The sequence below is a fragment of the Varroa jacobsoni genome, unplaced genomic scaffold, assembly GCF_002532875.2.
Source record: "Varroa jacobsoni isolate VJ856 unplaced genomic scaffold, vjacob_1.0 contig00135, whole genome shotgun sequence".
Lineage (NCBI taxonomy): Eukaryota > Metazoa > Arthropoda > Arachnida > Mesostigmata > Varroidae > Varroa > Varroa jacobsoni.
In genome coordinates this window covers 173,527-200,010 of record NW_019214417.1, presented here as the reverse complement: position 1 = coordinate 200,010, position 26,484 = coordinate 173,527, and the positions used below count along the sequence as shown (strand labels likewise).

At 39.7% G+C, this 26,484-nt stretch overlaps 2 protein-coding genes and 1 long non-coding RNA gene across 12 annotated transcripts; 1 reads left to right on the top strand and 2 right to left on the bottom strand.

The window, feature by feature from the left end:
* Window positions 1-1,799: 1,799 nt before the first annotated feature.
* On the bottom strand, window positions 1,800-7,752 carry LOC111270841 (uncharacterized). Of its 3 annotated transcripts, none has more exons than XM_086972656.1 (4): window positions 6,681-7,752; window positions 5,434-5,542; window positions 4,525-4,591; window positions 1,800-2,082 (listed from the first exon to the last, which is right to left on the bottom strand). In XM_086972656.1, the coding sequence occupies exons 2-4, from the start codon at window positions 5,500-5,502 to the stop codon at window positions 1,979-1,981; spliced, it is 240 nt and encodes a 79-aa protein (XP_086828782.1). In that variant the 5' UTR covers window positions 5,503-5,542; window positions 6,681-7,752; the 3' UTR covers window positions 1,800-1,978. The 3 variants fall into 3 exon arrangements, with proteins under 3 accessions (XP_086828782.1, XP_086828781.1, XP_022707012.1); XM_086972655.1 differs by having other exon boundaries at window positions 6,722-7,752; XM_022851277.2 differs by lacking the exon at window positions 5,434-5,542 and having other exon boundaries at window positions 6,722-7,752.
* Window positions 2,081-25,457, top strand: Nhe3 (Na[+]/H[+] hydrogen exchanger 3). 8 transcript variants are annotated; one of them, XR_002686500.2, is made up of 11 exons: window positions 2,081-3,245; window positions 12,989-13,152; window positions 13,950-14,108; window positions 14,324-14,400; window positions 14,997-15,200; window positions 15,330-15,895; window positions 16,054-16,405; window positions 16,823-16,931; window positions 18,668-18,927; window positions 19,280-19,312; window positions 20,317-20,461. XR_002686500.2 is itself a non-coding variant. In XM_022851263.2 (11 exons), exons 1-10 carry the CDS (start codon window positions 3,011-3,013, stop codon window positions 20,458-20,460), a joined length of 2,043 nt encoding a protein of 680 aa, XP_022706998.1. In that variant the 5' UTR covers window positions 2,081-3,010; the 3' UTR covers window positions 20,461-20,465; window positions 24,860-25,457. The 8 variants fall into 8 exon arrangements, 6 of the variants coding, with proteins under 6 accessions (XP_022706998.1, XP_022706997.1, XP_022707001.1 ...); XM_022851263.2 differs by lacking the exon at window positions 18,668-18,927 and adding an exon at window positions 24,860-25,457 and having other exon boundaries at window positions 20,317-20,465; XR_002686501.1 differs by lacking the exons at window positions 19,280-19,312; window positions 20,317-20,461 and adding an exon at window positions 19,234-19,248.
* A 317-nt stretch (window positions 25,458-25,774) lies between these two features.
* LOC111270842 (uncharacterized) lies at window positions 25,775-26,321 on the bottom strand. Its single transcript, XR_002686504.2, has 2 exons — window positions 26,213-26,321; window positions 25,775-25,928 (listed from the first exon to the last, which is right to left on the bottom strand). It is a non-coding gene; the product is annotated as an uncharacterized LOC111270842 (long non-coding RNA).
* Window positions 26,322-26,484: the final 163 nt, after the last annotated feature.

Sequence of the window (26,484 nt, the reverse complement as noted above, 5' to 3'; positions counted from 1 at the left end):
CCCAGGTAGTGTTTCATAGGCGTTTGAGGCAGCGCCGTACGTAAACGGTGATACTATAGAGTATTTGGCAGTTTGGCGCATGGCTTCATGGGGTATTATTCTCGTAAGTAACTTTTAATAGACGGGATTGAAAAAACTAGAGGATTCAATCACGTGGATAGATCGGACATTTCACCTCTATGATTATCGTGATTTCTACTGTTTCGTGTGAATAATACCAATTAAATTTATTGCAGAAAAATCGATTATGTCGCTTGCGATAAGTATGGAAATGAAGTAGGAAATTAAATATAAGATTAAGTACAATTTAGACAAAAGAGGCTCCTTGATTAATCATTTCATATGAATGCTTATGAGTGGATGAGTATGTCAAAAAAGAGCGGAGAACAAAGTTTCCCTCTTGAAAAGACTAGTACGAACAAGACGTTCTGACTGAAGGAAGACACATAAAAAAGAATTGTGCCTAGGCAAACTTACGTTCCTCGGAGGACAAACGATTCGCGGTGCTCAGGTGCTGATAGAAGAAATGTACACTTCGCGCCCCTAACCTCTCTAAAACTACTGTCCGTTGAAGAAAAGCACAACCTGTCGCCTACTGAAATCCACGTTCGATCTGAAGGTTTCCCAACCGAGAGAAAGGGGAAACACTGTTTTCCTTTACTGTACTCGACACAAAAAATTTACACAGGGCTGTCTAAAACAAACAAGACCTAGGAGGATTCGATGCTATGTCAGGCTCCGAACACGGACAGCGCAGTCTTGCTTCAGTGGTGAAACACCATCTGTCGTTGTCTGAACCGTCCACAATATTTGCTGCCTTGGACAAATTTGGTCATCTCTCTTCCCGCTCTTTGCTACAAGCAGCGCACCCGTATGACGCAAACCAGAACTGAACCGCTCGTACACAAACGTCGTGACTGCTTCGAAACGCCCGCTGTCAAGAGCTATCTTGAAAATGTAACTTTTTTACCCGCCATTTCATTCGATACAACTTCGCTGCACCTAGTTATAACGTTTGGCGCTAAAAAAGTGACCTAATTGTAGTAAGTTAATGAAAGTTATCTTCAAATATGGGATTCTCCTTTCCAAATCTGCGCGCCAACATAGAAGGTTCAGTGCGTTTAGTTGCGCGGAGAGAGCAGACGAAGAGGATCTAAATAGAAGAATACGCATATTCAATTTTTTTATGTTTTATTTAATTTTATTGAGAGCTAATAAGTAAAAAAAAAAAATATATATATGTATATATATATAGAATTTTATCCATAGATGTTATGAGATTAATTGAAAGGCCATTGATTGTAATAATACACTGAACCACTGTTTTTACACTGATATCAGAAAAAAATAGCAATAAAGCTGGCATAGCTGTTCCTAATTAAATTTGTAGATTTTAAATTGTTATGATATATTCCCCAGTAAATTTCGTACCCGCTTCATTCTTCGTATACAAGATCCGCTTGCCACTAATAAATATATCTTTTACTTATGTCATTTTTCAAGAATAAGACGGATTCGATATTTTTTGTTGTGTAAACAGAAAATTTGTTCTGCAAACGAACACATTATTTAGACGCTTTGCAAAGGAGACTAACGATATTGATGCAGGAGGCGTTTAAAAAAATGTCCATTTATCACATATAGCTCAATACAAGTTCTGCTTAAAAGCAGAAATTTCGAGTATCTTTCATCTAGCACTACCTAAGCTTTATTTAATAATCTCTGTCTTATATTTATCTATGCATGTTTATCCAGTCTCGGTTGATTTAGCTTACTCTGTATTGACAAAATAATTGCCATATCATTAAATCTTATATTGATAGTTGCATTGCACTGCATGCCAATTTTATAGCTCTGTTAGTGCATGATGTAATCCTCATTTAGCAAACCTTCTCCTTCAAGCCTACCCCAGGCCGACCGATCATCACAAGCCGACAAAGCTACTAATACCTTGACCGTATGGCTCTCTCCCGCTTTCTCACCAAATGTCAGCTGCTTTACTCCCCGTAGCAGAACTATACGAAAAGATGCGTCGGCCTTCCGTCTGGAGATGAGTCGTTCGTGTAGTATCGCTGGGTCTATCTGTGCGTAGGGATGAAAGAGTGAGTTAGCAAAAGGCACGTCGACATCTAAAGTGAGTTCGACGATTACCGTCAGCCACGGCGTGGCCACTGCTGCGTGCTGTTGCTATTTTATGATTACTAGACGACAATAGGACAGACAAACCGAACTGTTTGCGATGAGCAGCTAGAATCGCCAGCAAACATCGTCTTGTTGACAGGCAGAGGCGCGGTCGACCAGGCGCTCGCTCTTGTCCGGCGACCGCCATGAGCAGCCGCGGTAGCGTCTAGCACTGCCGCAACACAGAATCGTGTGCGAATAACAGGAACCCGCCGTAGCAGAAGCTGTGCCAATACTAGCGTTAACGTTAGGCAGTAGAACCGCAATGGAACGGCGATCAACGTGTGTGTTACAGCCGCAACTAGTGTTACCAGGCAGCCCTGCTGCGGAGACAATTAAAGAGGCAAAACTCCAGCACAACTCTAAGCCCAGCCGCCGTAGCAATAACTATTGTCGTTAAACTCGACGCGGCGGGAGCGTGAAATTAATCTTGCGGGTTGTGTTCTCTAGAAAGCGCGTGAAAGGAAATAATCGTAAGACTTTAGAATGTTGTTCGACTATATGATCTTCAGCCGTGCATTCTTTGTTGCAAAGAGCGCGTACTTTAGAAAATAGTGCACCCGTCTAACTGGATCGTGTATCTGTCTGTCTGTGGCGTTTTACCCTTGATTCGGTTTTGCGTCACCTGTCGCGCCCACCTGCGGTGCCCGGGTCGGTAATCAGACGGGATCAGTTGATCAGTGGGGTGCGAGCACTCGCGTGCTCCTGTCGTGCCATTTAGTGTTGCCAGCGCGTTTATCCTCTGTTTCTGTCTCTACGCTAATCTGGACGCGTGTGTTTGTGAGGTGTGCAAGGTAACTACGGTGGACATTGTGCTTCAGTGTACGAAATGTACGCGCTGGTGGCTGGGGCGGCTGGAGCACTATTGCTCCAAGCCAGCCCGTGCGCTGCCAATGCGCCAACCGACATTCGCATGGATGAGAAAGCGCGGACCATACACCGAATTGACTCGATTAACATACTCGTCTATACGGTCCTACTCATTTTGACCGTGTGTTTGATCTGGGCGTTCAAACGGCGGAGGGCACGATTCCTGCACGAAACTGGACTGGCCGTTATATTCGGTAAGAAATGACCAAATCAAGAAGCCACAAGTGTGCAATGACAATTTTCGACTGCTGACAACTAACCCGCTTTTTTTCTATTTATCAAAACAAGCGTTCACTGTAGGAGTATGCTAATTGTATTGTAATGGTTTCAAGAAGTTGATTTAAGCCCCTTTAACCAGTGTTTTGCTCGGTAAAAGAAGGTAGTAGAACTGTACAGACCTAATATATGCCGATAACGATAGGTGTTCTCGATGCGCAATATAAAGCAAGCTACGACTTTATATAAGTCGTAGTGAAGTTCCGTCCTATTAGAGCTGAGGTCAAAATTGTGACTGAAAAAAATCGTCGATCAGACTTAACTTGCTGCGTTTCTGATTTGGTCAGATAGTCAGTGACGACCGTTTTGAAGCTAGTTTGTATATTGATATGTGCAACTTCTGCTGAATACTATAATGAGGTCTGACATTCCGTTGATTCACTTTAGAAGGATAATTTTTCAATTATAGTGTTAATAGAAATAGTTATGATTGATTTTCAATTTACTTTTAACCTCTCTATTATAGTTATTCTTGATGTGTCCGATTGATTCAACCCTATTTGGCTTTTCCGCGTTTCAATGAACGTTGAAATATTACATACACTTTCTCTGTTTTGCTGAGATTCTATCAGTCTATGGTGAAAGTAAGTAGCCTGCTTCATGAAATGTGTAAATTGGGTAAATGAAATGAACGGTAAGCTTTTTACAGTATTTTCTATAAGAGAAGCCTTCGATTACAAGCTCTTTGTGTGTTCTCTCCGTCTGCTAAAAAAATCTATTAGATACATACAAATTAGGAAAATACGCGTTACTCCGTTTGTGTAAAATCAAGCTTTGCTGATGATTTAAGTGTCAGCGAATGATTTGATGCGTAAGTGGTTGACGAAATATCGATCCTTCAATATGTATTATGAATTAGTAGAAAAAAAAAACAGATAATTAAATCTCTTAATGTTATGAGATGGCAAGCACCGTTATAATAAAACAACTTTTGCCAAGGGTAACGTTTTAAGGAAAAATGCTAGATGCGTTTTCTAATATCTGTACGGGGCAAGATATGGTAAGGACGTCCCGCGCAAACCCTTAAAAATTGGTGGCGTTGTCGGTAAACAGGAAAAGATATTTCACTGACTCATATTGCAGCGAGATACATATACTATGGTGTTTCCCACGTTTCCAGCAAAATTTCAGGGAGGGATTCTCTTCAGTAGTAACACTGTTTTTGTGCGTATCATTCGTGCTTCATGATATACCTACTTGGGATATCTGGTCGTTTTGAAAACCTGCAGCTGACGAAGGCCGAATCTGTTTCGACAAAAGAAGCCTGAAATAGTTATTAAACGATTAAGTTGAATGTGGGCCAACACTATTAACTTGCAAATGAGCATATTTATGTTTGTTTCACTACTAAGCTGCGTATAGATTACCACAACCTATTGTTTGAGAACGACAACCAGATTTTCAAGCTTCAAGTTCGAACTTGTTGTGGGCTGAGCCTAAGCAGCAATAGCATTCTATTTTTTTTTTAGATAAACTTAGCTCTAGCTACTTTACTTACATTTGAAAAAGTCAACCACTCTATTATTATTTTCTACTGCCAAAAACGGTAAAATATTGTGTCTCAATATAAAAGATATTGAGCAAAGCCAAGACGAAGTTTTGTCAGATGTAGGCATTTTACTACACCGCTTAGTAGCGAGCACCGCTATGTTTCAGACAGTTGAAATTAACAGAGAAGCTGAACAAACATTTTTATTAAAGGACGCTTGTTGATAGACCCAGCTAATGTAAGCCTTCCGCTACGTATAAGTAAGGAAACGAAATGATTTTTGAACTGCCTCAATACCTCTTGACAGAGACAACCTTCAATACTTCAATGCGGCACAGTGACCGAGCTCGGATGTACTCGAGTGGGCGTTCAAGTAAATGTTTATCACACGAAAATTAATTCTGTTAATAATGATTTCTAGCTTAATTATCTTTCGGCGGTTTTCTAATCCCTAATTTATGCTAAGAAGCATTAGTCCTGTGCAGAAAATCCTTATTCACAGATTTTTTTCTATTTAGCCATCATCTATTGCTTCTTTCTGTACACTCAGTTACCGGTTAATTGCGCGCTTTCGTCGACAAAGGTGAATACTGCGCCTATTAGCGCAAACTGTTTACCTGAACAGCCAAGGCGAGCCAAGGACTAATCGGCTGAGCCGGTAAATTGATTAGGATGGGTGTTGCCATTTACCGTGGATCCGCCATAGGAAGGCATATTACATGGTACCTGCATTATACAATAATACGAGCAAAAACTATTGAGGCTTATGTTGACCATCAGGTTATTTGATCCTTGTAGCCGCTTCATTTCCTTCCTATACGGAACCTATCTGTATATTGGGGATTATGCCTATTTATTCCTTGTGTTTCTTACACGTTGGTCGTACGAACCATGTCGTACGTGGGAATACGAACTAGAAGATAAGGTATAATCTCGAAAAAGACAGTTTGGGTTCAGATGATTGAGCCAGTCTTTCAACGGCTTCGTGGAATAGATTTAGGTTGCTTCTGCTTCAAAAATATACCATACAATTGTTAACAGTGTGTGATTCTTCTTTAACTTCTCGACTGCTCTAAATTAGTTCAGAAAAAGATGTGAGTGTAATGTTCAGTCCGCTATCATTGCGGTATATTAAGACATAGTAAGATACAGATAACCAGAGAGCAAAAAGGTTAGGTAATAAATCAACAGACAAATAGACGTTGGAGCCTATTCCAGGTCGAGTATATCTAACAGTCGACAGATATGGATACAGCTATAGCTGAGATATACAACTGCTATCTAGGTCGTATGCATTTGACTATCGAGGACTGCCTATTACTGTAAGTATGGGTAAATCGATCGATTCCCAGGGGTGCGCCGTCGCCTACCCAACCAGAAAATGAAAGACTAATGCGAACACGCGTAGCTGTCAACAGCCAATTTTCATTTGTCACGTCCAATAAGCTTTTCTAGGCCGAGCAGATAAGATAGGTGATCTCGGCGAAGGTATCCGATAGGATCATAGGATCATTCACAAGTTGACATTTCTGAGCAAGAAAACGAATTCTGTGCGTTAATTACAATTGGTGAAAGAAAAAAGGGGGTTGCCGCTACAAAATTTCGAATAGTTTTTAATTCGTTCTCGACAGTTGCCAACCGCAGTCTAATGTGTTGCTATTTTCCCGATGTTAGGAAACACCCGTTTAAAGTAATTATTTACAACAAGTTGATGCGAGCTACGTCTGCTTAAACAGGAGCTGCAGAGCTGTTACAGTTAAAACTAGGCTCCGTAGCCGTGTTAGTTACCAAAAAGATATCTTCACACAGAGATATTTCACAGCATCCAACTCTAGAAAAAAAGTATTGTTTGGTTCGCTCTTACCTAGTGGTGTCTATATTGGGGGAGCCTCCCGAGAACCTTACTGTTTTTTGTGACGGAACAAGGTCATCGTCTGGTTAATTTCAACTATGCTCTAGTCGTTGAATTTCTGTTCAGTGACACGCCATCGATGATTTAGTAGATCAATTCGGGAACCTTGTCCATCTTCCATACGCCGGGCCGTTATGTGTAATCATACATGTATTAAGGCATTGATTATATGAGATACGAGTCAATATTCCAGCAGCTAGTATACGTTCAAGTTTTTAAAGTAACAGTGACGAAAGCATATAGAACATTTCATTTTGCATGTTTCTGTTTGACGGTTTCGTTATCGCTGTCGGATGGTCAGCGTCAGCTCATATTTAGCACGTGCGAATCGATCGAGCTTTTCTCTGATCTTACGTAATTGTCGTAATTCAAAGCGAGCGAATAATCAAGGGTAGGTGAACAAAGGTATAAACTAAATAGCACAATAACAGATAGAATTGTCATCGTGAAAAGCCTTTGATTAGGGCAGACTTCCGACTTGTAGACGCTACGCCGTTGAATATACAAGTAATAAATCCGTTCTTGCGAATCATTAAACGTTTATCGGGTCTATCTGGCTATGCCCGTGTGCATTTACTGGTCGAAGTTTGGAGTTCGCTTTCAATTAGCACAGTTTGCCATAGCTCTAGGAGGATGCGGATAAGTTATTGTATTTGCAACAGACTTATATTGAAGAGGACGTTTATTTAGCGATGTTATACGATCCAGCCGGGCTGCTACGGTCTTTGTTGTTAACTTATGCGGTCGCAATGTTGCTCTCAGTGGGTCGGTGACATGGCCGACACGTCACTGTAGAGCTTAGTGTTACGAAGTCATCCAAATATTACAATGCGCGAATAGTGTCAACGATGGTAGCAGTCGCAACGGTAATACGGTGGTATCTGGAAGGGCAAATGTTAGCCGGCAGCTGGCTCTGACATATTGTTATTCCTGATGTCCCCTGTTGCTCATGGTGGGTTTGCTGTTTAGCTATTTGTTCTGTAGCCGCTAAATGCTAGTGTCGTAGCATTACATTGTAAGCCGAAAAAAAAAAAAACACAATCTACTGTTATTGGAATCGCTATGGGCCTTACAAAAGTGTCAGAACTTTCGTTAGCTCAAATTCGCATTCTTCTAGCTACATCGGGCATTGCGGCTACCTGCTGCATCGGGTTATCTTTGGAACTAAGTGCGCGGATAATTATACTTTTATATATTTTCAAGTAATTGACGCTAGAATGGAAAGACACACTGCTTGAGATGTTCTGCGTCATTTAGCGAAGGCGTATGATACTAGACGATCAACTCATCGCCATAATAATTGAGTGTGTTTTAGTTGGCTGAGAGGCCTTGACTACAGAGGTGCGCGCGAGATGATAACCTACAGCTTGTCGGCGTTTTACCACTATACTGTTTTATTTCTTATGGCCCCCTATGAGCCTTTCCGGATTTTGACACGAATCTTCATTGAGCTTGGCACGAATGTCAAAGGTAATGAATCGATGCATATATACATTGTTTTGCTATTGAGTTCTCGGAAGAATCAATAAACCGCTCTATCATTGCAAATTCATTACTAGAACTACGGTAATATGTACGCTTGTCTTCGTAATCGATTTCATTGTACGGTATTTGTCTTGTATGCTTAATAATCTGCTTATTCATAATAGTCATTTAATATAGTTACTATTGTAATACTCGGTAGTATTCTGGTGGTTCGTAACACGAAAGTCTATGTAAATAAATATATCTGTTTCTTTTCATGAGGCTGAAACAAATTTGAACTAGTTTAATGATTGACAAGCACGCGTCGATGCCCCGTTACTCCTGGCAGCTTAGCATCCTCCAGGAAGGCCTGTGACGTAATTTCATGAACGTTTAACTAAAATTCTTCCATAGAGAATTACCAGACTTTACACCAATAAACGCGTGCGCGCAGGTGCCACTATCGCGACTTGCAATCTTTATCAGACTATTTATCGAATTAACCTAGTGCCATCGCAACGTTCTCGTACGATAAAGATCGCGATAGATACATCTGAGCTATTGCCTCACAACCATAATAGCTCAAATGGGCCGCACAAAGTAACGAACAAAACACGGCAGAGGATCTAAACCAATTAGGATCGATTTAGTTCGTGCTAATCAGCCATGTGCTTGTTAGACACACAAAAAACAGTTGCATGCCGTGAGTGAAATACATTTTTTTTTTTAATTAAATACATCTCCTGCGACGTAAAGGACTCGCTCGTAGCTTACAGCGCTGAAAGTATCCTGAACAGTTCGTTGGTCCATACAGGTACTTAATGCCTTTTACCCTTTTGTGCTGTCTACAACGAAATGAACATAGTGAAGGCAAGTACAATTTGTAATAGGTAAGCTATTCTTAGAATGATGTCTACAAGTTTAAGACAGATCAGATTCAAATAACAAAGCATTTAATGCCAAAATGATGTGTTCGACATTTAGAAGCTCCTTATATTGCTCAGGCTACTCGTTGTTTCGACGGTCCTACAACAGCGGATGGCGGAACTACGAAGATTCTAAACGTGTTTGGTGTTACTGGGCGTGGAATACATTTTTTTCAAAGTCTCTGTCAAGAAATGGTGGTAATGGACGGTCTCGTGCATCATAAGTGTTTACAATAATTCGTCAATGCGCTATGATACACCGAAATCGCAATAGACCGTATTGCGCCGAGGAGGCGCTTTGAGAACGGCTTCACACAAGCGAAGGCAGTAGTTTACTGTAATAAAATTTCGTATCTTTACCCACGTAGTCTCTAAGCTCAGGTATTTTTTCTGGGTCTTATATTGCTATGAGTACTGGTATGACGAACTTCTAGTCCTGTTCAGGCCATCGTCTTTCTACGTACTGGAAACTAATGTTTTTCTTTGCTGGCGTCTCTTGCGACTCCACCGCAATGAAAATTGTGGTCTATTCCGGCATTCGTTGAAAGCTATAGCTGATTCTGCGGCTAACATTCTGTACCTATTACGGCACATGTCTCCTATAGATTTAGTACAACATTTACAGGTTATTTGCTTCGAACGTCTGATAAAAATATTAACATTGAAGGTCCGAGCCGCATTAAAACCGATTAAGTGAAATGAGCATGTGCAGACACCTGTTTAGAGAAGATTGCTTATCCCTAGGTTTTATTTGGTTACCCAGGAAGAACCAGGTTAGGACGAAACGTCAGCTGCCGCTGCCAATCCGACAAAACGCATGTAACGGCAAATCTGTTAAGGCGTACATGTACGTTATTTAGACACATTTTCGCGCGTTTAGCCGTTAATGATTTCAAAATTAAATAAACGTACATAAGAGCCGTTGCAGAAAAGAAGTTAGTTACACTTTCGCCCATTGAAGTCTTTATGAAACTAATAGTTTTTAAGCTCTATTCGATTTTGCATGGCATATAGGCGACTGACTTGCCTTGACGCCTGGTGTGATTTCTTTCTTAATGCTGCGATCCTGTTGGTTTAATGTTTCGTTAGGATAGACAACGTCCAATAGGATGAATCTCGGAATCTAGCCACTGAGTCTTCAATATGAATTTGACCTGTAAGTTATTATATGCCTGTAAAACGAACAGCGATTATTGGGGGTGTTTTAATTTAAGTCTCTACTGTTTGTTGCTCTATTTGGCAATAGCCTTTAAGGGAATTATCCTCATTTGTGGAATTTTTATGTTAGTGCTATTTTTTTTTATCACCCGGTAATGGTGCCCTCAATCTTTTTGGGTATGTAGCCAATTTTTTTAAAAACCGCGACAAACGAATTCGTTTGTAGAACCTACATATAGCTTTTACATGGTTTATGGGGCACTGCTGGTCTTAGTCCGCCCAGTGGCCAGCTTTCCCAGTGAAAGGGCTTTCGCGGATTTTATCGGTACTCCATTGAAGTTCACCTGCTGAACTTTAAACGCATTAAGGTCGGTTAAACGCAATAATGAGCTGGTCAGAATCAATTAACGTACATCTGCCGATAAGCACATGTTGCCTGCGATATGCATCTTGAAGAGTTACAAAAAGCTGGTAAAGGCTACATTAAAACAAACAGACAACAATACATCTCGACCGCCTATAAAAAATAAGCAGATAAAATAGATATTTTTTCATAGAGAAGTATTTTTTATAGAGTAATTGCCTTAATATATGCATTGTAGTTGTAAGTTGTAAGTAGAACAATGAATAGTTCACTTATCGTAGCTGTATAAGGTGTGCCATGGTAGCTGTCGTAAGCCTTTGCGTTTGACTGATTCAAACCAACGACAACGGATACCTTTCATAACGGTGACTACGTAAACAGATGAGTGAACGTCGGGTATTCTTGTCAGCGTGGAGAACGAGATGGAAAATGAGATTAGATTATTCGGTAAATGACGGGGGCCAGTACGGAACGTAGAAGATAAATGTGTTCGTCGCATTTGTTGGAATTACATCAAAGAGGGTAATGAATCCGTTACCAATGAAAGCTACTTTTATCTGTTTTGTTGCTGGTTTATTATTGAACGCAAAACGCTTTTTATTTACCCTACATTCGTAGAGAAAGATCATAGAAACTATTTTCGTAGTTCGATACTTTACTTTTCTAAAAGAAAATTTTCACATAACGCACTGGTTGCATTTTTTGTATATGCACAGAAAGCTGAGGTGATCGAATCGTGTCCTCGTAAAAAAAGTTCAAGGTGTTCTCTCTACTCTACAAGCAGCTGTTTGCACATGCATTATTGATCTCCAAGTGAACCAGCGTCTGAGGCAGTGAAACTGTCTGTTCGGTCCGTAAATGTAACGGAAGTAAACACTTTCGTATCTCTAATATGGGTCTATCGACAAAAGACGGGAAGAACTCGAAAAATAGATATTGTTAGCTGTGAATAATGTTAATACAAGCGCATCAGTTTGCTTGTTAATCGCACATGTTATTTTTAAGAGAGCTTTTGCTTTCTAGCGTTTCGTCGGACCTGCATGTACCTCCCAGGACCTTCTTACCATTCTGCGAGATAATTCGCCTTATTGTAACGTTATATATATATATATATATACTGAGATGATGATGCACATTAGCCAACTCTTTTGTTCATAGAGAACATGATAAAAGGTAGCATTTATTTGACAAGTTTGTAGTCGTCCTTCAGCCAATTAGTTATTAGCTTTCAATCAACTTGATACTGTAAAGTTTGTTTTTTTAATTAACGAGCTTCGCGTTTGGTGTGTTTTTTAATAATTTTTATCAATCAGCCACCTAATGCATTGATGATAATTTCCCTCAGGCTATCCGTGTGTTGGAACTGTTTTTGGCGAAACTTATTATGTTCACGATCGTTGTTTCCCTGCAAGAGCGTAGGTGTGCTTCAATGGCCTACGCTTATCGTTGCATGTGATAGAATTTTTAATTTCAAAAGCTGTCGCCCGATACCGTCAACTGTTCACAAGACGCTAATCTCAAATAATACATAATATTAATAAGGGTTCGCTAAAGGTTGCTGGCATTTTTTAATGATAATGGGTGTGTCGTGTGAGTGTAACCCTCTAGATTTACTGAAAGTGTAGAGCGGCATTGCGCCAAACGCGCCAGGTAACGTTAGAAACGCTTACGAAACAATGTTATTGGAGAGCTCTAAAAAAAAAAAGTCACACTTGGCCAATCGCGTTGCGCAAATACACGTCGTAGCCATTGTGTACAATAGTTTATTCTAGACCAGGATGAACCCTCTGATCTGTTATAAAAGGACAGCAGGATGTACGTGTCATTGAGTCAGTTGCCTATTTAAGCGGGACATACGAGACACATGCAGGATGGAGTTCGGCCGAGAACGACTTTGCGGTCGCGGTAACAGCACGATTAACTATTCCACAATCATAGCGGCCTAAAAATATTACAAAGTTACACCATAAGGCAACTTATATATTTATCCTTTTTCTTTTTTGATCAGTTAGTTTATTATTTAGATATGCTGACTTTAGCACAGAATGATTGCCAAATCTATAGTATAATCAATAATCGTTTCGAGCGTGTACTAAACTTCTATTAAAGCTTGAGATAAGAACTAAGGATTTAAGCGTTACGTGCGACTGGTGAACTGGTATCGTAGAATAATGTTTTAAGAGGCTGGAACTAGTTCAGCTAGTCGTTGCACAGTGAAACCTTTATTTTTGACATTATTATGATGTAATGAACGGGTGCTAAGTTTTTCGCACTTTGTTTGTCCGCTGATAAGGACGTTATGTTCGGTCTTAAAGTTAGAAGTCGACCTAATTGTGTGTTCATTCCAGGTTTAATGGTAGGAGCCATTATCCGCTATGCCAGTGATGAAAAGGAAACTAGTCACCTGTTAGTGATGCCTGTCGGGAACGATAGTAATCAGTCAATGCCGAGCTCCCCTCCGGACAATGTTTTTATTCAGCTAGAGGTCCAAAGACCGCCCGACGCTAGCAAGGTTAGTCGGATGCACCAATGAAAAAAAAGCCGATTGTAATAAATATTGATATATTGTACAGTGCAAGCTAAATATGTATCAGCATTCACTGATACGCCTTAACAATGATTCGTACGATCTTAAAAAGAATAAAACAAATAAAATTCGGTATATGGAGAGCGTATAATAATTTTGATCTTCACAGTCTTCTGCAGACGCGAACAAACTTCGCCTTTATGCCTAGTACTGTTCACAAGGGATTTGTTACAACTTTAGGCTTGTTTCTGTGTTTGAATTGCCCCACTGAAAAACAGGTTATCGGTTCGATCTAGCTTTGAAAGAACGGTATTGTACCATCTATAAGCAATTCCCAAATCGTAGAATGAAGGTGCTGCCTCTTTATATATGAACACTTACATTTGAAAGGCAAACTTTAACCAATGTTACGCCTTTGGCATGCAAAAAATGGCTTAAACGAAGCTAGAAACTCTCAAGTACTCATCAAAGACTGAGGGACAGGTCAAAAGTATTTTGTAATAGATGTAAACAGAGGCTGGCTTGAAGTAATTTCTGTGGACTAGGACAACTGATATATATCATCAAGATAATTTGTTTAGAAACCAAGTAGTAAAGCCCCTATACACTTACTGTACATGCGCCACTAAGTAACAATAAGATCATTTTATTTGCTTTTTTTTCTGCTATTAAATGCGGATCTCCATTTTCCGCCTAAGCATTTTGTTAAGTATGTACAATATATAGTGTATGCTTGCTTACTTGTACTCATTTGGTAGACAATTCTGTTTTGTCTGGAATAGGAGAATCGCTCGTACGCCTATTACGCATATACTTTCCGAGGAGAGCTTACCGACGTAATGACGAAAAAATTAGACCAGAAAGCAACGTTCGATCCGGAAATCTTTTTCAACATTATCCTACCGCCCATTATATTCAATGCTGGATACAGCCTAAAACGAGTGAGTAATCTTCCATTCAAGGCTGCCCAAAGAGTGTTTTTATTGAAGTTGCTGATATGGTATCAGCTTACCATATTCAAATAACATGCTTGATCTGATCGAGCGGGTGCAGTCTGCCTATAATACAGATTATATGAATAGGTCACAGATTGCCAACGAAACCTGCCAAACCGATAATGGCGCTGTCAAATTTTGTCTTTTTTTGCTTATTTCAGAAATTTTTCTTTCGAAACCTTGGAACAATAATGACTTACGCATTTTTTGGTACAACGATATCCTGTTTCGTGGTCGGGTAAGTTTATTCGACGCCGTTATCTTAGTTACAGTCATCATAATAAGACCAGATACGTAAGTCTCCCTAGATACGTGCGCGAAATAACGATTTTATCGAAGACGGGGAAAAAAAAACTCCCTGTCGATGTTAGTTGCGAATGTTATGCAATCGTGCGGTGCTTCCAACTTCGCTACATATTAAGGAGATTTATTATTATATATTAAGGTGATTAGACAAATGAGCCGATGAGCGACTACGTTGTTTACGTACCCCGTTCTGCCTTTCGAGGTCACTTCAAGTTAGAATGTAGAAGCAGGAAAATGATCAGCATATATTTCACGCAGAAGGTCTTAACATGCTGGCTGTGGCCCTCAATAGTAGAGAAAATTGGCCAAAGCAAACGAGTGTTTTGATATTGATACAATAAGCCTAACTACTATTATTAAGCATGAATTAATATTTAGATAAATTAGAATGACTAACGAGTGTTCTGTGAATATTTGTTAGGTTATCGTAAAGGCAAAGTGTTACTTTAAACTGTGGTGATATAACGGGAAGTCGGAATTACGTTCATTTTTTATGCGATCAACTGCGTTCCTTTGATGCTTTTATAGATGCGTACTATACGTGTTCACGTTGATGCTCTCTCATCTGGAATTCACATTCAACCATTGCCTCTACTTTGGGGCGATCATCTCGGCCACTGACCCAGTTACTGTTCTTGCAATTTTCCACGATCTACACGTTGATGTCAACCTTTACGCCCTGGTATTCGGCGAAAGTATACTCAATGATGCTGTGGCCATTGGGCTGGTCGTGTAAGTGAAGCAAATGATATGGTGCTACCATAGGTAGTATGTGGTGTATATAACATTCAAACTAGGCCCACTTTCAGCCTAGTTGACTGTTGTTTTGCTTTTGTTGTTGTCGTTATGCGGTGTTTGCAGCGCAATCACTAACTACGAAGCTGTGAGTAGCAAGGCTACAGGTGAATTCGAGCTAGCTGCAGCTATTAGAGCGTTCGGCTCATTTTTCTACATTTTCGCCTTTTCGTTTCTCATCGGAAGCTGTACGGGCTGCGTGACTGCCCTCATCACGAAATTCACAAAGCTGTGCGACTTCCCACTACTAGAAAGTTGCCTCTTCCTGCTGATGTCGTATTCGTCATTTCTGGTAGCGGAAGCGCTTGACCTGACAGGTATCGTAGCCGTCCTCTTCTGCGGGATCTGTCAAGCTCACTATACATACAATAATTTGTCGCCAGAAAGTCGACAACGAACGAAACAGCTGTTCGAGCTAATGAACTTTGTAGCTGAAAACTTTATTTTCTCATACATCGGCGTCAGTATGTTTACTTATAAAAAGCATCATTGGGATTTGTTCTTCATTGTCGCTGCCTTCATTTCGATTGCGGCTGGCCGAGCCCTATTCGTCTATCCGTTGACGTTCCTTCTAAATCTTGGCCGGACCAACAAGATTCCGATGGCGTTTCAGCACGTGCTCTTCTTTTCGGGTCAGTGTTGTTATTATTATGTTTATTAAAATGGAAAGCGACTACTAAAAACATCGTTTGTACGAAACCCATGCGTTGCATGCTATTCTAGAGCATAATGCCTTGACACATGATGTTTGATGCTTTATTCAGTTGAACTACGTCGTTTCCGTATTCAGGTCTTCGAGGAGCGATGGCTTTTGCTCTCGCGATCCGAAATACGCTGGGTCTTCAGCGTCACGTCATGCTGACAACGACATCGTTTATTGTGATCGTTTCTGTCGTCGTATGCGGCGGTTCAACTTCAACGTTGCTGCGTTGGTTAAACATTCCAGTGGGCTCTGAGGATCACGATCAGGAGCTGCTTAATATAACGGCAGCAGCAGCTGCCGCCCACGCCGCACAAGCTCAGCAGGGCGGTGCCTCTAATCGGCCAGGTGATCCTCGAAGCCCTACCAGCGGCGAACCTTTGAAGAGTCCGCCGTACGAAAAGGCGTGGCTTGTACGCAAATGGTATAACTTTGATGTCAGGTACGGATCAAGTATGTTTTCCATAGATGAAATATGTCGCGATTCAACTATATGTAACATTTCAGTCAACTTGTAAGACAATCGTCATCTTTTTACGAAATTTTGTTACAAAATATGTTAGAGTGACTCCTTAAGTCAGTGGCTGAGCTAATAACGGACAATGGTCATTGACATTGATACGGTTAAAAAACTACTTTCATCTATTTTTCTAGATTTTATTTTTCCATTCTCCGTACATGCCCGATACATATATATATATAGATAGATATATATATATATATACATACATCAGGCACGATCTAACGCGTTAATACGGTATCACTATTCCCGTTTATTTTTATTCTTTTTTCCCGGCTTCTACCGAAGTATTTTAGTCTTAACCTTAGTTTTTTATTTGTGCCTGTGCAATAATAATAGGTTCATGAAGCCATTCCTGACACATAGTCGTCCAACGCTCATTGAGACTCTGCCGTCATGTTGTCTGCCCGTAGCCCATCTCTTAACCTCTACAGAGCAGCTCACACAGGTTTGTCAAATAGACATTTCATTTTAGGCGTTTTCAGTTACCAAACCGGACATGCAGATTGTACTGACTCATTAATTATTTCTCGGCAAAGTAATACAACATTATTTTGGTGTGGTTATTTTATTCAGGGAAATTGAGGCGACATACATAAAGCCAATATCTAGCCGAACGTGACGCTGAAAAATGCTTGTCAGGCTTTTCAGCAGAACTTGAATCTAATTTTACGTAGTACACAAAACGAACAAGAGTTTTTTGATAAATGTATATTTTTGAATTGGTATTTGAGAGCCTTAGATACCTACAAGTGCTCTGTAGTGCATATTTTTTCTACCATTTTTTATACCATGCTATCATTATTATCTTATATCTGCTATACTGCAACGCGTAATTTGTTGTGTTTGTGATATACGGACATATTTTTTATATATCTGTAATACAAAGCTGTTATTTTAAGAGTATTATCCGCCAACAAGTTACGTTCTTTACGAGTTATATGCATACACAAGTGGTCAAGTGTATTCATTCTATCGTACATTTTCTTTATTTGCAAGTAAAATTTTATTTTTGCTTGTATCTCATTCTTTATTGGACGGCAAATATGTCGTAGCATGAGCATGTCTGGTTAATTCATTCATTAAAGTAACTTGGTATCTAATTAGGCCAATGATCAAGATACTTTCTTCCTGCATTCAGCCTTTTCTAAGGATTTCGGCCCTTTGTTTACTTCTTCACCAGAAGTCCACAACTAACGACTCTAAGTGCGAACTTTTCTTCAGTTGTTGTCACCTGTCGTAAATGTCGACAGTATGACAGGCGATAAGCGCGAGATTGATCAATGAAACTTATACTTAATAATATTTCACATCTGACTGACAATTAACCGTGTTCCTTGTCGTGCGGTTGCTGATGCCTGTTATCTTGACGGTAATTAACAATTGTATAAAATTGTTTTTTGCATGACATATTGATAATAAGACTATGATTTATTAGATGTCAACGTGACAATGTTTCGCTGATGATGACATGAGTTGACCACATTTTACCTACTTGAACGAGTGATGACTCCAAGCGCACAATGACGTTGTTTCTAGCTGCCGTCTCGGGAACGCTAGTAAATAGGGTAGTTGTTGACTTCAGAGAGTGCCAAGTGACACACACTCTCCGTCACACGAGTACCGTCGAACTGGACTTCGTGGACAAACGACAGGTTATAACATACACGTAGTTCGGCATTACCGGACCAAAACAAAAAGATACTGATGCCCATGATCTGAACACAATGGTGAGAAGATGAGTGCTAGAAGTTATGAATGGCATTTCAAAACATTCTATCGGTTCCGGACAACATCTGCATGCAGGCGTGCAATTGAGTGTGTACGTGCGTACCAGAATGAGTAAGGAAACATAGCGCTCGGGGTACAACAATGATGCGTATGAAGCAAACCAGCGAAAGCGTACTTTCCGCTGATTTCGTGATAGATTAGATGTATGCAAGAGCTGATCTGATTAAAAAAAATGGGGGACGTAAAGATGGAATACGATGTCGGATCGTAAACTGACCGAATTGTTGAGCTTTCCGTCATTTGCTGTGAGGGCCGCCTGGTAAACACAAACGTAGAGTGTTTTTGAAACGCCATTTGCATTGAACTCGACAGACCAACCATAAATTTATTTTACCCCTAACCGGTTTGAGCTTCTGCGATCTGACTCGATGCTTTTCTGTTCTATTGTGCTAGTCTATTACATATTCTACAGTGTCACTGGTCGATATTTCTGCCAAGGGTCTCGCACAAGGTGGCGTTACTTACGTTGGCTTATACAACGATGTCCCACACTATCCGGTGTAGTCCTTTAACTACTAAAAGACCAAAGAAAGACGCATACCAGTCATGCAAGTCTAATGTTCGGCTAGCCAGTACTTGTTTTGAATATTGCGAAATGGGAAATGTATCAGTGCCTATATTTGTGGCAAGAAAACTCGATCTGTCTTAATTGAGTAAGTAATTTTTTCTTCTTTACAAATGTATTATGTTTATTTATTCATTATGCTGTGTTTATAGACAAACAAATGTTGCGACTGGTGTGACGTTGTTCTATATGCGATGTAAATAAACGAGTGGTTCATCCGTTCCGCGTTCTTTATGTATGTGCATGCAGTTAGCAATGTACCGCTATCCTGGATATCGCATGGCGTGGTTTTTGCGGTTAATATTTATGGAGCGTATTTTTTTCGTAATTGATGTTTTTACGTAGACGCGTTTTTTGGCATTTTCTTGAGATGATTTTTCTTCGTTTTGCTTAGCTGGTCAGTTAATGTTATGTGGTGCCTGTTTTTGGTCTATTATCAGAACTGGCGTTCTGTTCAACCGTGTATCTTTTCGGTGAGTAACGTTTTTTTCTATTTTCTTAATAACAAATATACCATAAACGATAGTATAGAATAATAGAAGTTGACGTTATCATCTAGGCGCAGTGATTTTACCTTTTATTTATTTACCATCTATCCTATAGTAATTGGAACATTGTTTTTCTTGACTGTTTAATTTTAGTTTGCTTGGTTAGTATTTGAAGTAAATTCATGAACTTTTCAACTTTATAGATACTTTCAAAACTTAGTTATTAATAACTAACTCTTAAAACTCCGTCCCAAGCTACGATAGCCCATTTTATAAAGTCAACTAAAGTCTATACAGAACAATAGACTTTGAAATTATGATCACCAATCGATAACACCGCTTTTAAGGCACTTATCTTGACTGAGCTTGGGTGTGGCCCCACCGCATCACCGCCTATTGAGTACAGTACCAAAATGGCGAAAGCAAACCCATGCCCTGCATCTTATGCAGGGCATGCTGAAGTTTTAAATTCCATTTTGCATATTAGCGGTTGCATTAGGAATAACAGTAATATACTACTTGTGCTATAATATTAATTGATCCATTTAGATCTACGGATTTTTTGTCAGCATAAGTCGAAATTTTCGCCATTTTGATAGCGCACTGTAGACGTGCAGGAAAACAACAGTTGGCATTTGCCACGTTGAAAACAAAAACAGCAAATATATATATATGTATGTAAATACATGTATATATACATATATGAAAATATATGTATATAAATGATGGCATGTCATTCACATGCACACTAAACAAAATAACTGATTTCCTTTTTTCTGCGCTCTCTTTTACTGTGTCTCCTTTCCTGCTCTGGCTGATTTGGGCGAAACAAACGCATCATTTTTAATCATAAATCACCACATGCCGGAATCACTTGTGCGGCATGGTGCGCGGGCTTTATTCTACATCGTCTTTTTGAACAAACAACTTTGAACCAAATCTCCGCTTTCCACGTGTTCACCGTATATACGTGATGGTACTTTGTGCAGGACGACAATTGCCGACACACTCGTGATGACGATTCCGACACGGACCTCTGCCTCGACGAAAGTGACTTCAATTTTGAGCGAAGCAACAGTCTAACACAGGCGTCCCAGGCACTCGCTAACCACGTATACTACATCGAAAAATAAATGAAGTACGAAAACAAAGCGGAATAGGATATACAGTACTTTGAACGTTAAGCGTAACCCAAGAAAATTCGGATCGGACGGTGGTTGTCAAAAGCATGTAGAACATAGCTGCTGACAGATTTATGGGTCGTGTAGAAGGGAAAAACATTTGAACACCGTGGGAGAAGGGGCTATAGTCCCAGTTTCTGTTCACTGTTATAACATATTTGTCCTTCTTTTGCTTGTCCACGATAAGACGCCATAACGCTTATTGAGATACTAATACTCATCTAATAGCTTTAGATTTAGTAAGCATTAAAAGAATATTTAATATAATTATTTGATGACAAACGCACGTTAGCCAATCTTTAAACTGCTGTAGAAATAAGCTTCGATCCAGTGAAATAAAATAGGTCTGTTACTCGCTTGGCCTCTAATTTGGCCTGAGAAAACTTAAGACAGAAACATTTCCGTATGAGGCATTGATTTTTTATTTCCTCTCATATCCTTACGTTAAAGATGAAACAAGAGTTTATTAGTAAAGTTGTGGTATCTCGTTGTAGAATTTTGCTGTGGGTCAAATAGCTGATCTGTGTCAAATGGGGCCTCTTTTATAGTTGGGTTACCGCACAGAACCCCCGGAGCGGCGCAACTTCATCACGATTGTGTTGATGTGATGGTAATTAAGACAGACAAACACAGGTACATTTGGAGAAGCATGAAAATTCGAGCTTTCACATGGTGTTTAATTTTCTAACCTTTCACCCATAGCAAACATACTACTGAACTTTTCAGTTGTCTTCTAAATTTATTCGGCTTAACATGTTACCACACAGTAATTTCGAAGAGCCCAAATATTGCAGTAACACTAACGGTTATAGTTTGCCGTTTGTTTACGACGCCTACCATCCCTGGCGTAAGTCGAAGAGCTGCTCGATCATCTGTGGTTTTCTGTATATACTAATATAAATATAGTCATTATTACAGTATATATACTAAACGACTACGTTTGGCCTGGGACATGGGAATGTACATGTGTAGTGCACACAACTTTCAATACCAGCTATACAATTGTTCTACTGAAAAAAAAAACAAAAAAAAAAAAGACAACGATAGGTATCGAAAGAGCTCAGGAGAAAAGTCAATATGGCGTTCAGTCAGAAAAGGCTCGGACTTGTGATCAATCTAAGCTTTAACCTTAAGTCCATATGTTAAGCTATCGCCTTGGCGTCCGACGAGTTATGTCCGCCTTCAGAGAGGTGTCGCAAACTACCTTTGAAGGTTCTAATTTGATGAAGCAATATTTACTATAATAGTAACGCATGAACTGCTATGCGTCCGAAGTTCTAGTTAATTTATCGATCTGATCAATATGAAAGGTTTTACATGATAAACCGCAGGAGTAGGAACAGGTTAAATCGGTCTGAATGGTGCGTGTATCAAAATTGCGAAATAGTTATTAAAAAAAAAAAGGGTGTTGATAGCATTTTTATCGGTGCGCAGCTGGACCATCAGAGGGATTGAGGCCGCATGATTCCAAGGAGTGATAAAGCGAAATAGACAGAGCTGGTTGAGATGTATGAGTGCGTGAGTCTCCGTGCAGGTGGAAAAAAAAAAGAAATGATCAGTTGAAAGAATCTCTCTCAAACACCCTCTTTACAGAAGTGTTAAAGGTGGTGCTCAATCGTCGGCCGCCATAGCGACAAACAGAAGCGAATTATAAAGTGTCGTAAAGAATCAATGGCTCTCAGCTGCGTGCGGCTTAGTAGAGTATCAGAGCTGTTGAATCATAATAAACTAGTAGGAAAAGTGTGGAAATATGTACGCTTCTGTCAGAGAAGGCACTCCAACGACCGGAGATAATGCGGATTACAGAAGCACATTACAATTAAGAATACATACTATTGACACGCACACAAATTAATCACTATACAAGAACTAAACGATGTTAGCACGTATAAGCCCATACTGCAAACCCCTAATTGAAGTCATTTTGTCGAGAACCAGCGAAAACACAAACCATATTACCCTGCACTAATGAGATACGTGATAGCAGGTAACTTCATTGCAAGATATTGAAAAAGTTTACGTTCAAGAAAATATATACTCCCTGGGTGGAACTACCGAAGTTATTTAACTATTGTATGTCTCGACAAACTTGGAAGTGTCGGTTGAACGACCCTGCATTGATCAGTTGTCTCGAGGATAACCATGAACAGAATAGATAAGAGCTCACCAATTCTGCTTGCATATCCCTGGGCACCGAGCATCTATCCCTGTTGTTTGTCTTTGCGTGCCCTACTTACTATGCTGGACCCGAGTCGCACAGGCGCCTAAGGCCCACGAGCAGAAATCGTTTCATAGGGTAAATTATAGAAAAGTCTAACTAGTCGTGGGTAGATTGTGACTAAAAAAAAAATATTCTAAGCCATCAAGAACGCTACTAAAAATACAACAGTGCGAAAAAGAAGGTGTGTCAAGGATCACGAAAATACCGTCCTGTGTTAGCCGCCACCTCAACTCAAAATACGGACGAATATTTTTGTTTCAAAAGTTTGAAAAGACTGCGACTTGCAACCTCTCTTGTCATATTATATGTATTTTTTTAAGCGAACTAAAAAAGGACAACAGATAGAGGAACTATCAGGAAAATTCTCTATTGATTGACGAAATGCATGGTCCACTCGAACTAATCGGCACTGCGTCAACTTCTCGCTTTTTGCTTTATGTAGTAAGAAAGTTTGGCGAGCTGATACCAACAATTTTACTAGTTGACAGCGTAATGAACTGTTATGCAATTAAATAAAACGGAGTCAAAAATAATATGCCATTCATAAAGTACATTATGTGGATCAAGCACGTCGGCAAGCACACATGTACCTAGAGGCTTTGAATTGGGCAAGCTTGCAACCCTCTCCAAAAAGTTATAGGTAGGCGGCGGAGAGTGAGCAGTTATAGGCGATTAAGAGGCCAACGGGATGAAGTAAGGAAGACGATGCAGAATTTATAAAAAAGCGTAGACACTGCTTCTTGTTGTGGCAAATACGCGAACCTCGTAACACGCGGATTCATTGATGCATAGTGATGCAGCTGTCCAAGACGCGAGTTGATCACAGTTTATAAAAGCATGAAAATTAAACTTTATTGAGGCCTGTAGAAGAGTAATCGTGGAATCGATGGGGAAATTAGGAACGGTGGAACGTAACGAGTGACCTAGGCTGAAGTTCACTGAAGCCACTGTGCGTATGTTATGTGAATGTTTTTTAGTATTAATCTGTGACGACTATAGAAATGGTCGAAGTCCACACAACACAAGAATAAGGTTAGCGGCACAGAGCATAAAGCATGTATCATCGTATGCGGGCTATTTTTATATAAAATTTAGCAAAAAACGCAGGTCAAAGAACGGGCAATGGGAAAAGACTGTCGTACGCGAAAGTGACACCGAAGGAAGGTTACTAGAGGAAATGGCCACAAGAGTGATTATATATATATATATATATATATATATATATATATATATATATATATCCTAATGTTACTATTACCATGTCGGTAGTAATGGCAACTACGGTACACCATATGATAGCAGCAATATATCATTAGACAGTGAAATGCCCAACTAATTTGCCCATGTTTACCGTGAACAGAAATGCCCTTACATATATGTTTAATAGTTGCAAAATGATTACAGCCCGAGTGTTGAAAAAGTAAGTGGTGAAAATATTGTTGTTATTGATGTTGCATATCGTAATAATCAAGCACGTTTAGCACCATACGGAAGTTGAGGTAATTCGAAAATTCGCGCTGTACGTAGACAACTGTGTGACAACACAACAAGGTAACGACAGCCTCGTACAGAAAATCAGTGATGACGATAGTGGTGAAGAAGATACTGAAGAAACATTACTAACTTGATTATTATTACCATTGATGATACGACATAGGAAAAAGGCAAGACGAATATGTAATGATTGCTTTGCCGGGCTGGCGTCTAGGTCGGGACTGAATTAGTAGCACCTGCTGTGGCTGAAATAAATGGATTATATACAAGGAAATTATATAAACATCTATATATATATAAGTATATATATAGTATCGTTATTCCTATAGTTCTGATAAGAACATGATTGTTAAAAGCTTTTAGTTATTAATTTATTATGGTTAATATTATGTAACAGCATATGTGGAATGTTTGGGTTTTTTTTTTCTATATAGAGCTGTGATTAAAGGCTTATTAGAATAAAAAGTAAGCCCACATAAGGCTATTTTTCTCGATAGATATCATCCTAAATACGTTCTAGAGTGGTGAAAAAAAGAAGAAATCGACGGAGATTCCGCTTCTTTCAGAGCAACTTTATAAAATCATGCCAGCACGCACCTCCTATTGAAACTACTCAAAAATCTATTTAATTTTCAGGACGATTCGGCAGACACGCTACCGCTGAAAAATGTACTTAGCGATAGCAGCACCGTGAACAGCCTGGATAGTCTCTTTGTTAAAGGCTCAACATAGTATCCTGCCTGAACGTGTTTGCTCTATCCTTGTCACACATAATTGTAAAAAGTATGTGAGATTGATTTATCCTAGGTAGCTTTTTCACACAGTGCTATAGGGCTGTCGTATTCGTGGCAAGTGTTAGCGATACCTCCATGATGGCTTGTCTTTTGTTAAAATTTTAGTTCGGTACTACAGTTAATTTCGATAGTAAATGATGTTCCCTCACCGACAATTCTATGCAATAGCGCACCGGGTGCAAACGATTTTTTTTGCTAGACTGAGATATTTAGCTAGGTGATTAAAATCTTATCTAATCAATTGGCGCCTAATTAATCTCAACTAGCAACTAATTATAATAAGCTATTATACATACAAACTGCGTTGAAAACAACCGATGAGTGTTTCGTCCGAACGGATACAGAGTTTGTGATAGCCTCTAGTCTAATCTTACGCTAAGAAGGATTATAGTATTGAAAATTCTGCTTAAAATATAAAAATAAACTATTAAAAACATACACTTAGTTGTCGTTTATTTCGTATCGTTTAGTCGTTCTTTTCGGTACAGAAAATAGCAAGAGGTGAAAGGATGAGGGCTTCGTTGTGCAATTTAACGCTCGCTACAAATCACAGAAGTTCCGAGTACGAATTCACAATCGCTGAAGTTAGGCTTTCTCACAGTGCGTTAGGTAGACTTGTCGGCCGAACATTTCGATACTGACGAGTTTGTTTTCGTTGTTTATTTGTTCTGCAAAGTATCGGTTTCACTTAGATGAAAATTCTTTTCGACCATATTTAGCAGCTGAAACCTAGCGGAAATTCATGCCTGACGGTAACCTTATTCTAAATGGTGGTAGTAGTGGAGGTGGTGGTGGTGGTGGCGGTGGCGCTGGTGGTGGTGGCGCTGGTGGCCCAATTAACATGGATAATCCGAATGATAGCTTATACACTTGCCGGTGTATCGGAATGTTTCGTTTCTGGTCCGTCTTGTCTATGTTCGTTGAACGGGAAAAAGAAGAAGAACACAAAGGTAAAGAAGGAAGATTGCGATGTTCATTGTTTATGTGTGTCACGATATTACCAACTTTGACGCTTGATAACGGACACCAGTGTCATCTCTCAAATACACTTTTGCTGGGAGCAGAACACCAATATTCCGCGCTGGGCTCCACAAGGCCGTAGAGAAATACAGCAAATTATCACTATCTCTTGCTCTCTGCTCGTCGAGCAGCGAAAGCGCCCTTTTAAAGATGAAACAAAAAAAAAAAAACTTACTTTTCTTCTTCGACGAAACTAAAGCTTATTTACAACGGTATTCTAGCTTTCGTTTTGTCGTTGGTAGTCAACTAGGTTTTTATCCATGTCGGCATCATCACGACAGTTCTCTAAGTAGAATCTTTCGTCTTTGCGATACTAAGCGCTTTTAAGACGCGGACGTAAAAACAAGTCAATGGAATATTCCACTCTCTACTTCTCTCCCTTACGGCAAACTGTCAGTGGCGTTAGGCGAGCACATTTCCACGACCAGATTTAGTTAGTACGCTATT

Bases quoted from the DNA above. Each gene is read 5' to 3' on its own strand.
- Nhe3 (XM_022851263.2), top strand. From the start codon at position 3,011: ATGTACGCGCTGGTGGCTGGGGCGGCTGGAGCACTATTGCTCCAAGCC. The intron at 16,932-19,279 runs GTTTGTCAAATA...GTCTATTATCAG, and splicing joins CTACAGAGCAGCTCACACAG to AACTGGCGTTCTGTTCAACC. The intron at 19,313-20,316 runs GTGAGTAACGTT...TACTTTGTGCAG, and splicing joins TTCAACCGTGTATCTTTTCG to GACGACAATTGCCGACACAC.
- LOC111270841 (XM_022851277.2), bottom strand. From the start codon at position 6,747: ATGACCTTGTTCCGTCACAAAAAACA. The intron at 4,592-6,721 runs GTAAGGTTCTCG...TAACTATTTCAG, and splicing joins TTGTTCCGTCACAAAAAACA to GCTTCTTTTGTCGAAACAGA. The intron at 2,083-4,524 runs GTAGGTATATCA...CCCTACGCACAG, and splicing joins AAAACGACCAGATATCCCAA to ATAGACCCAGCGATACTACA.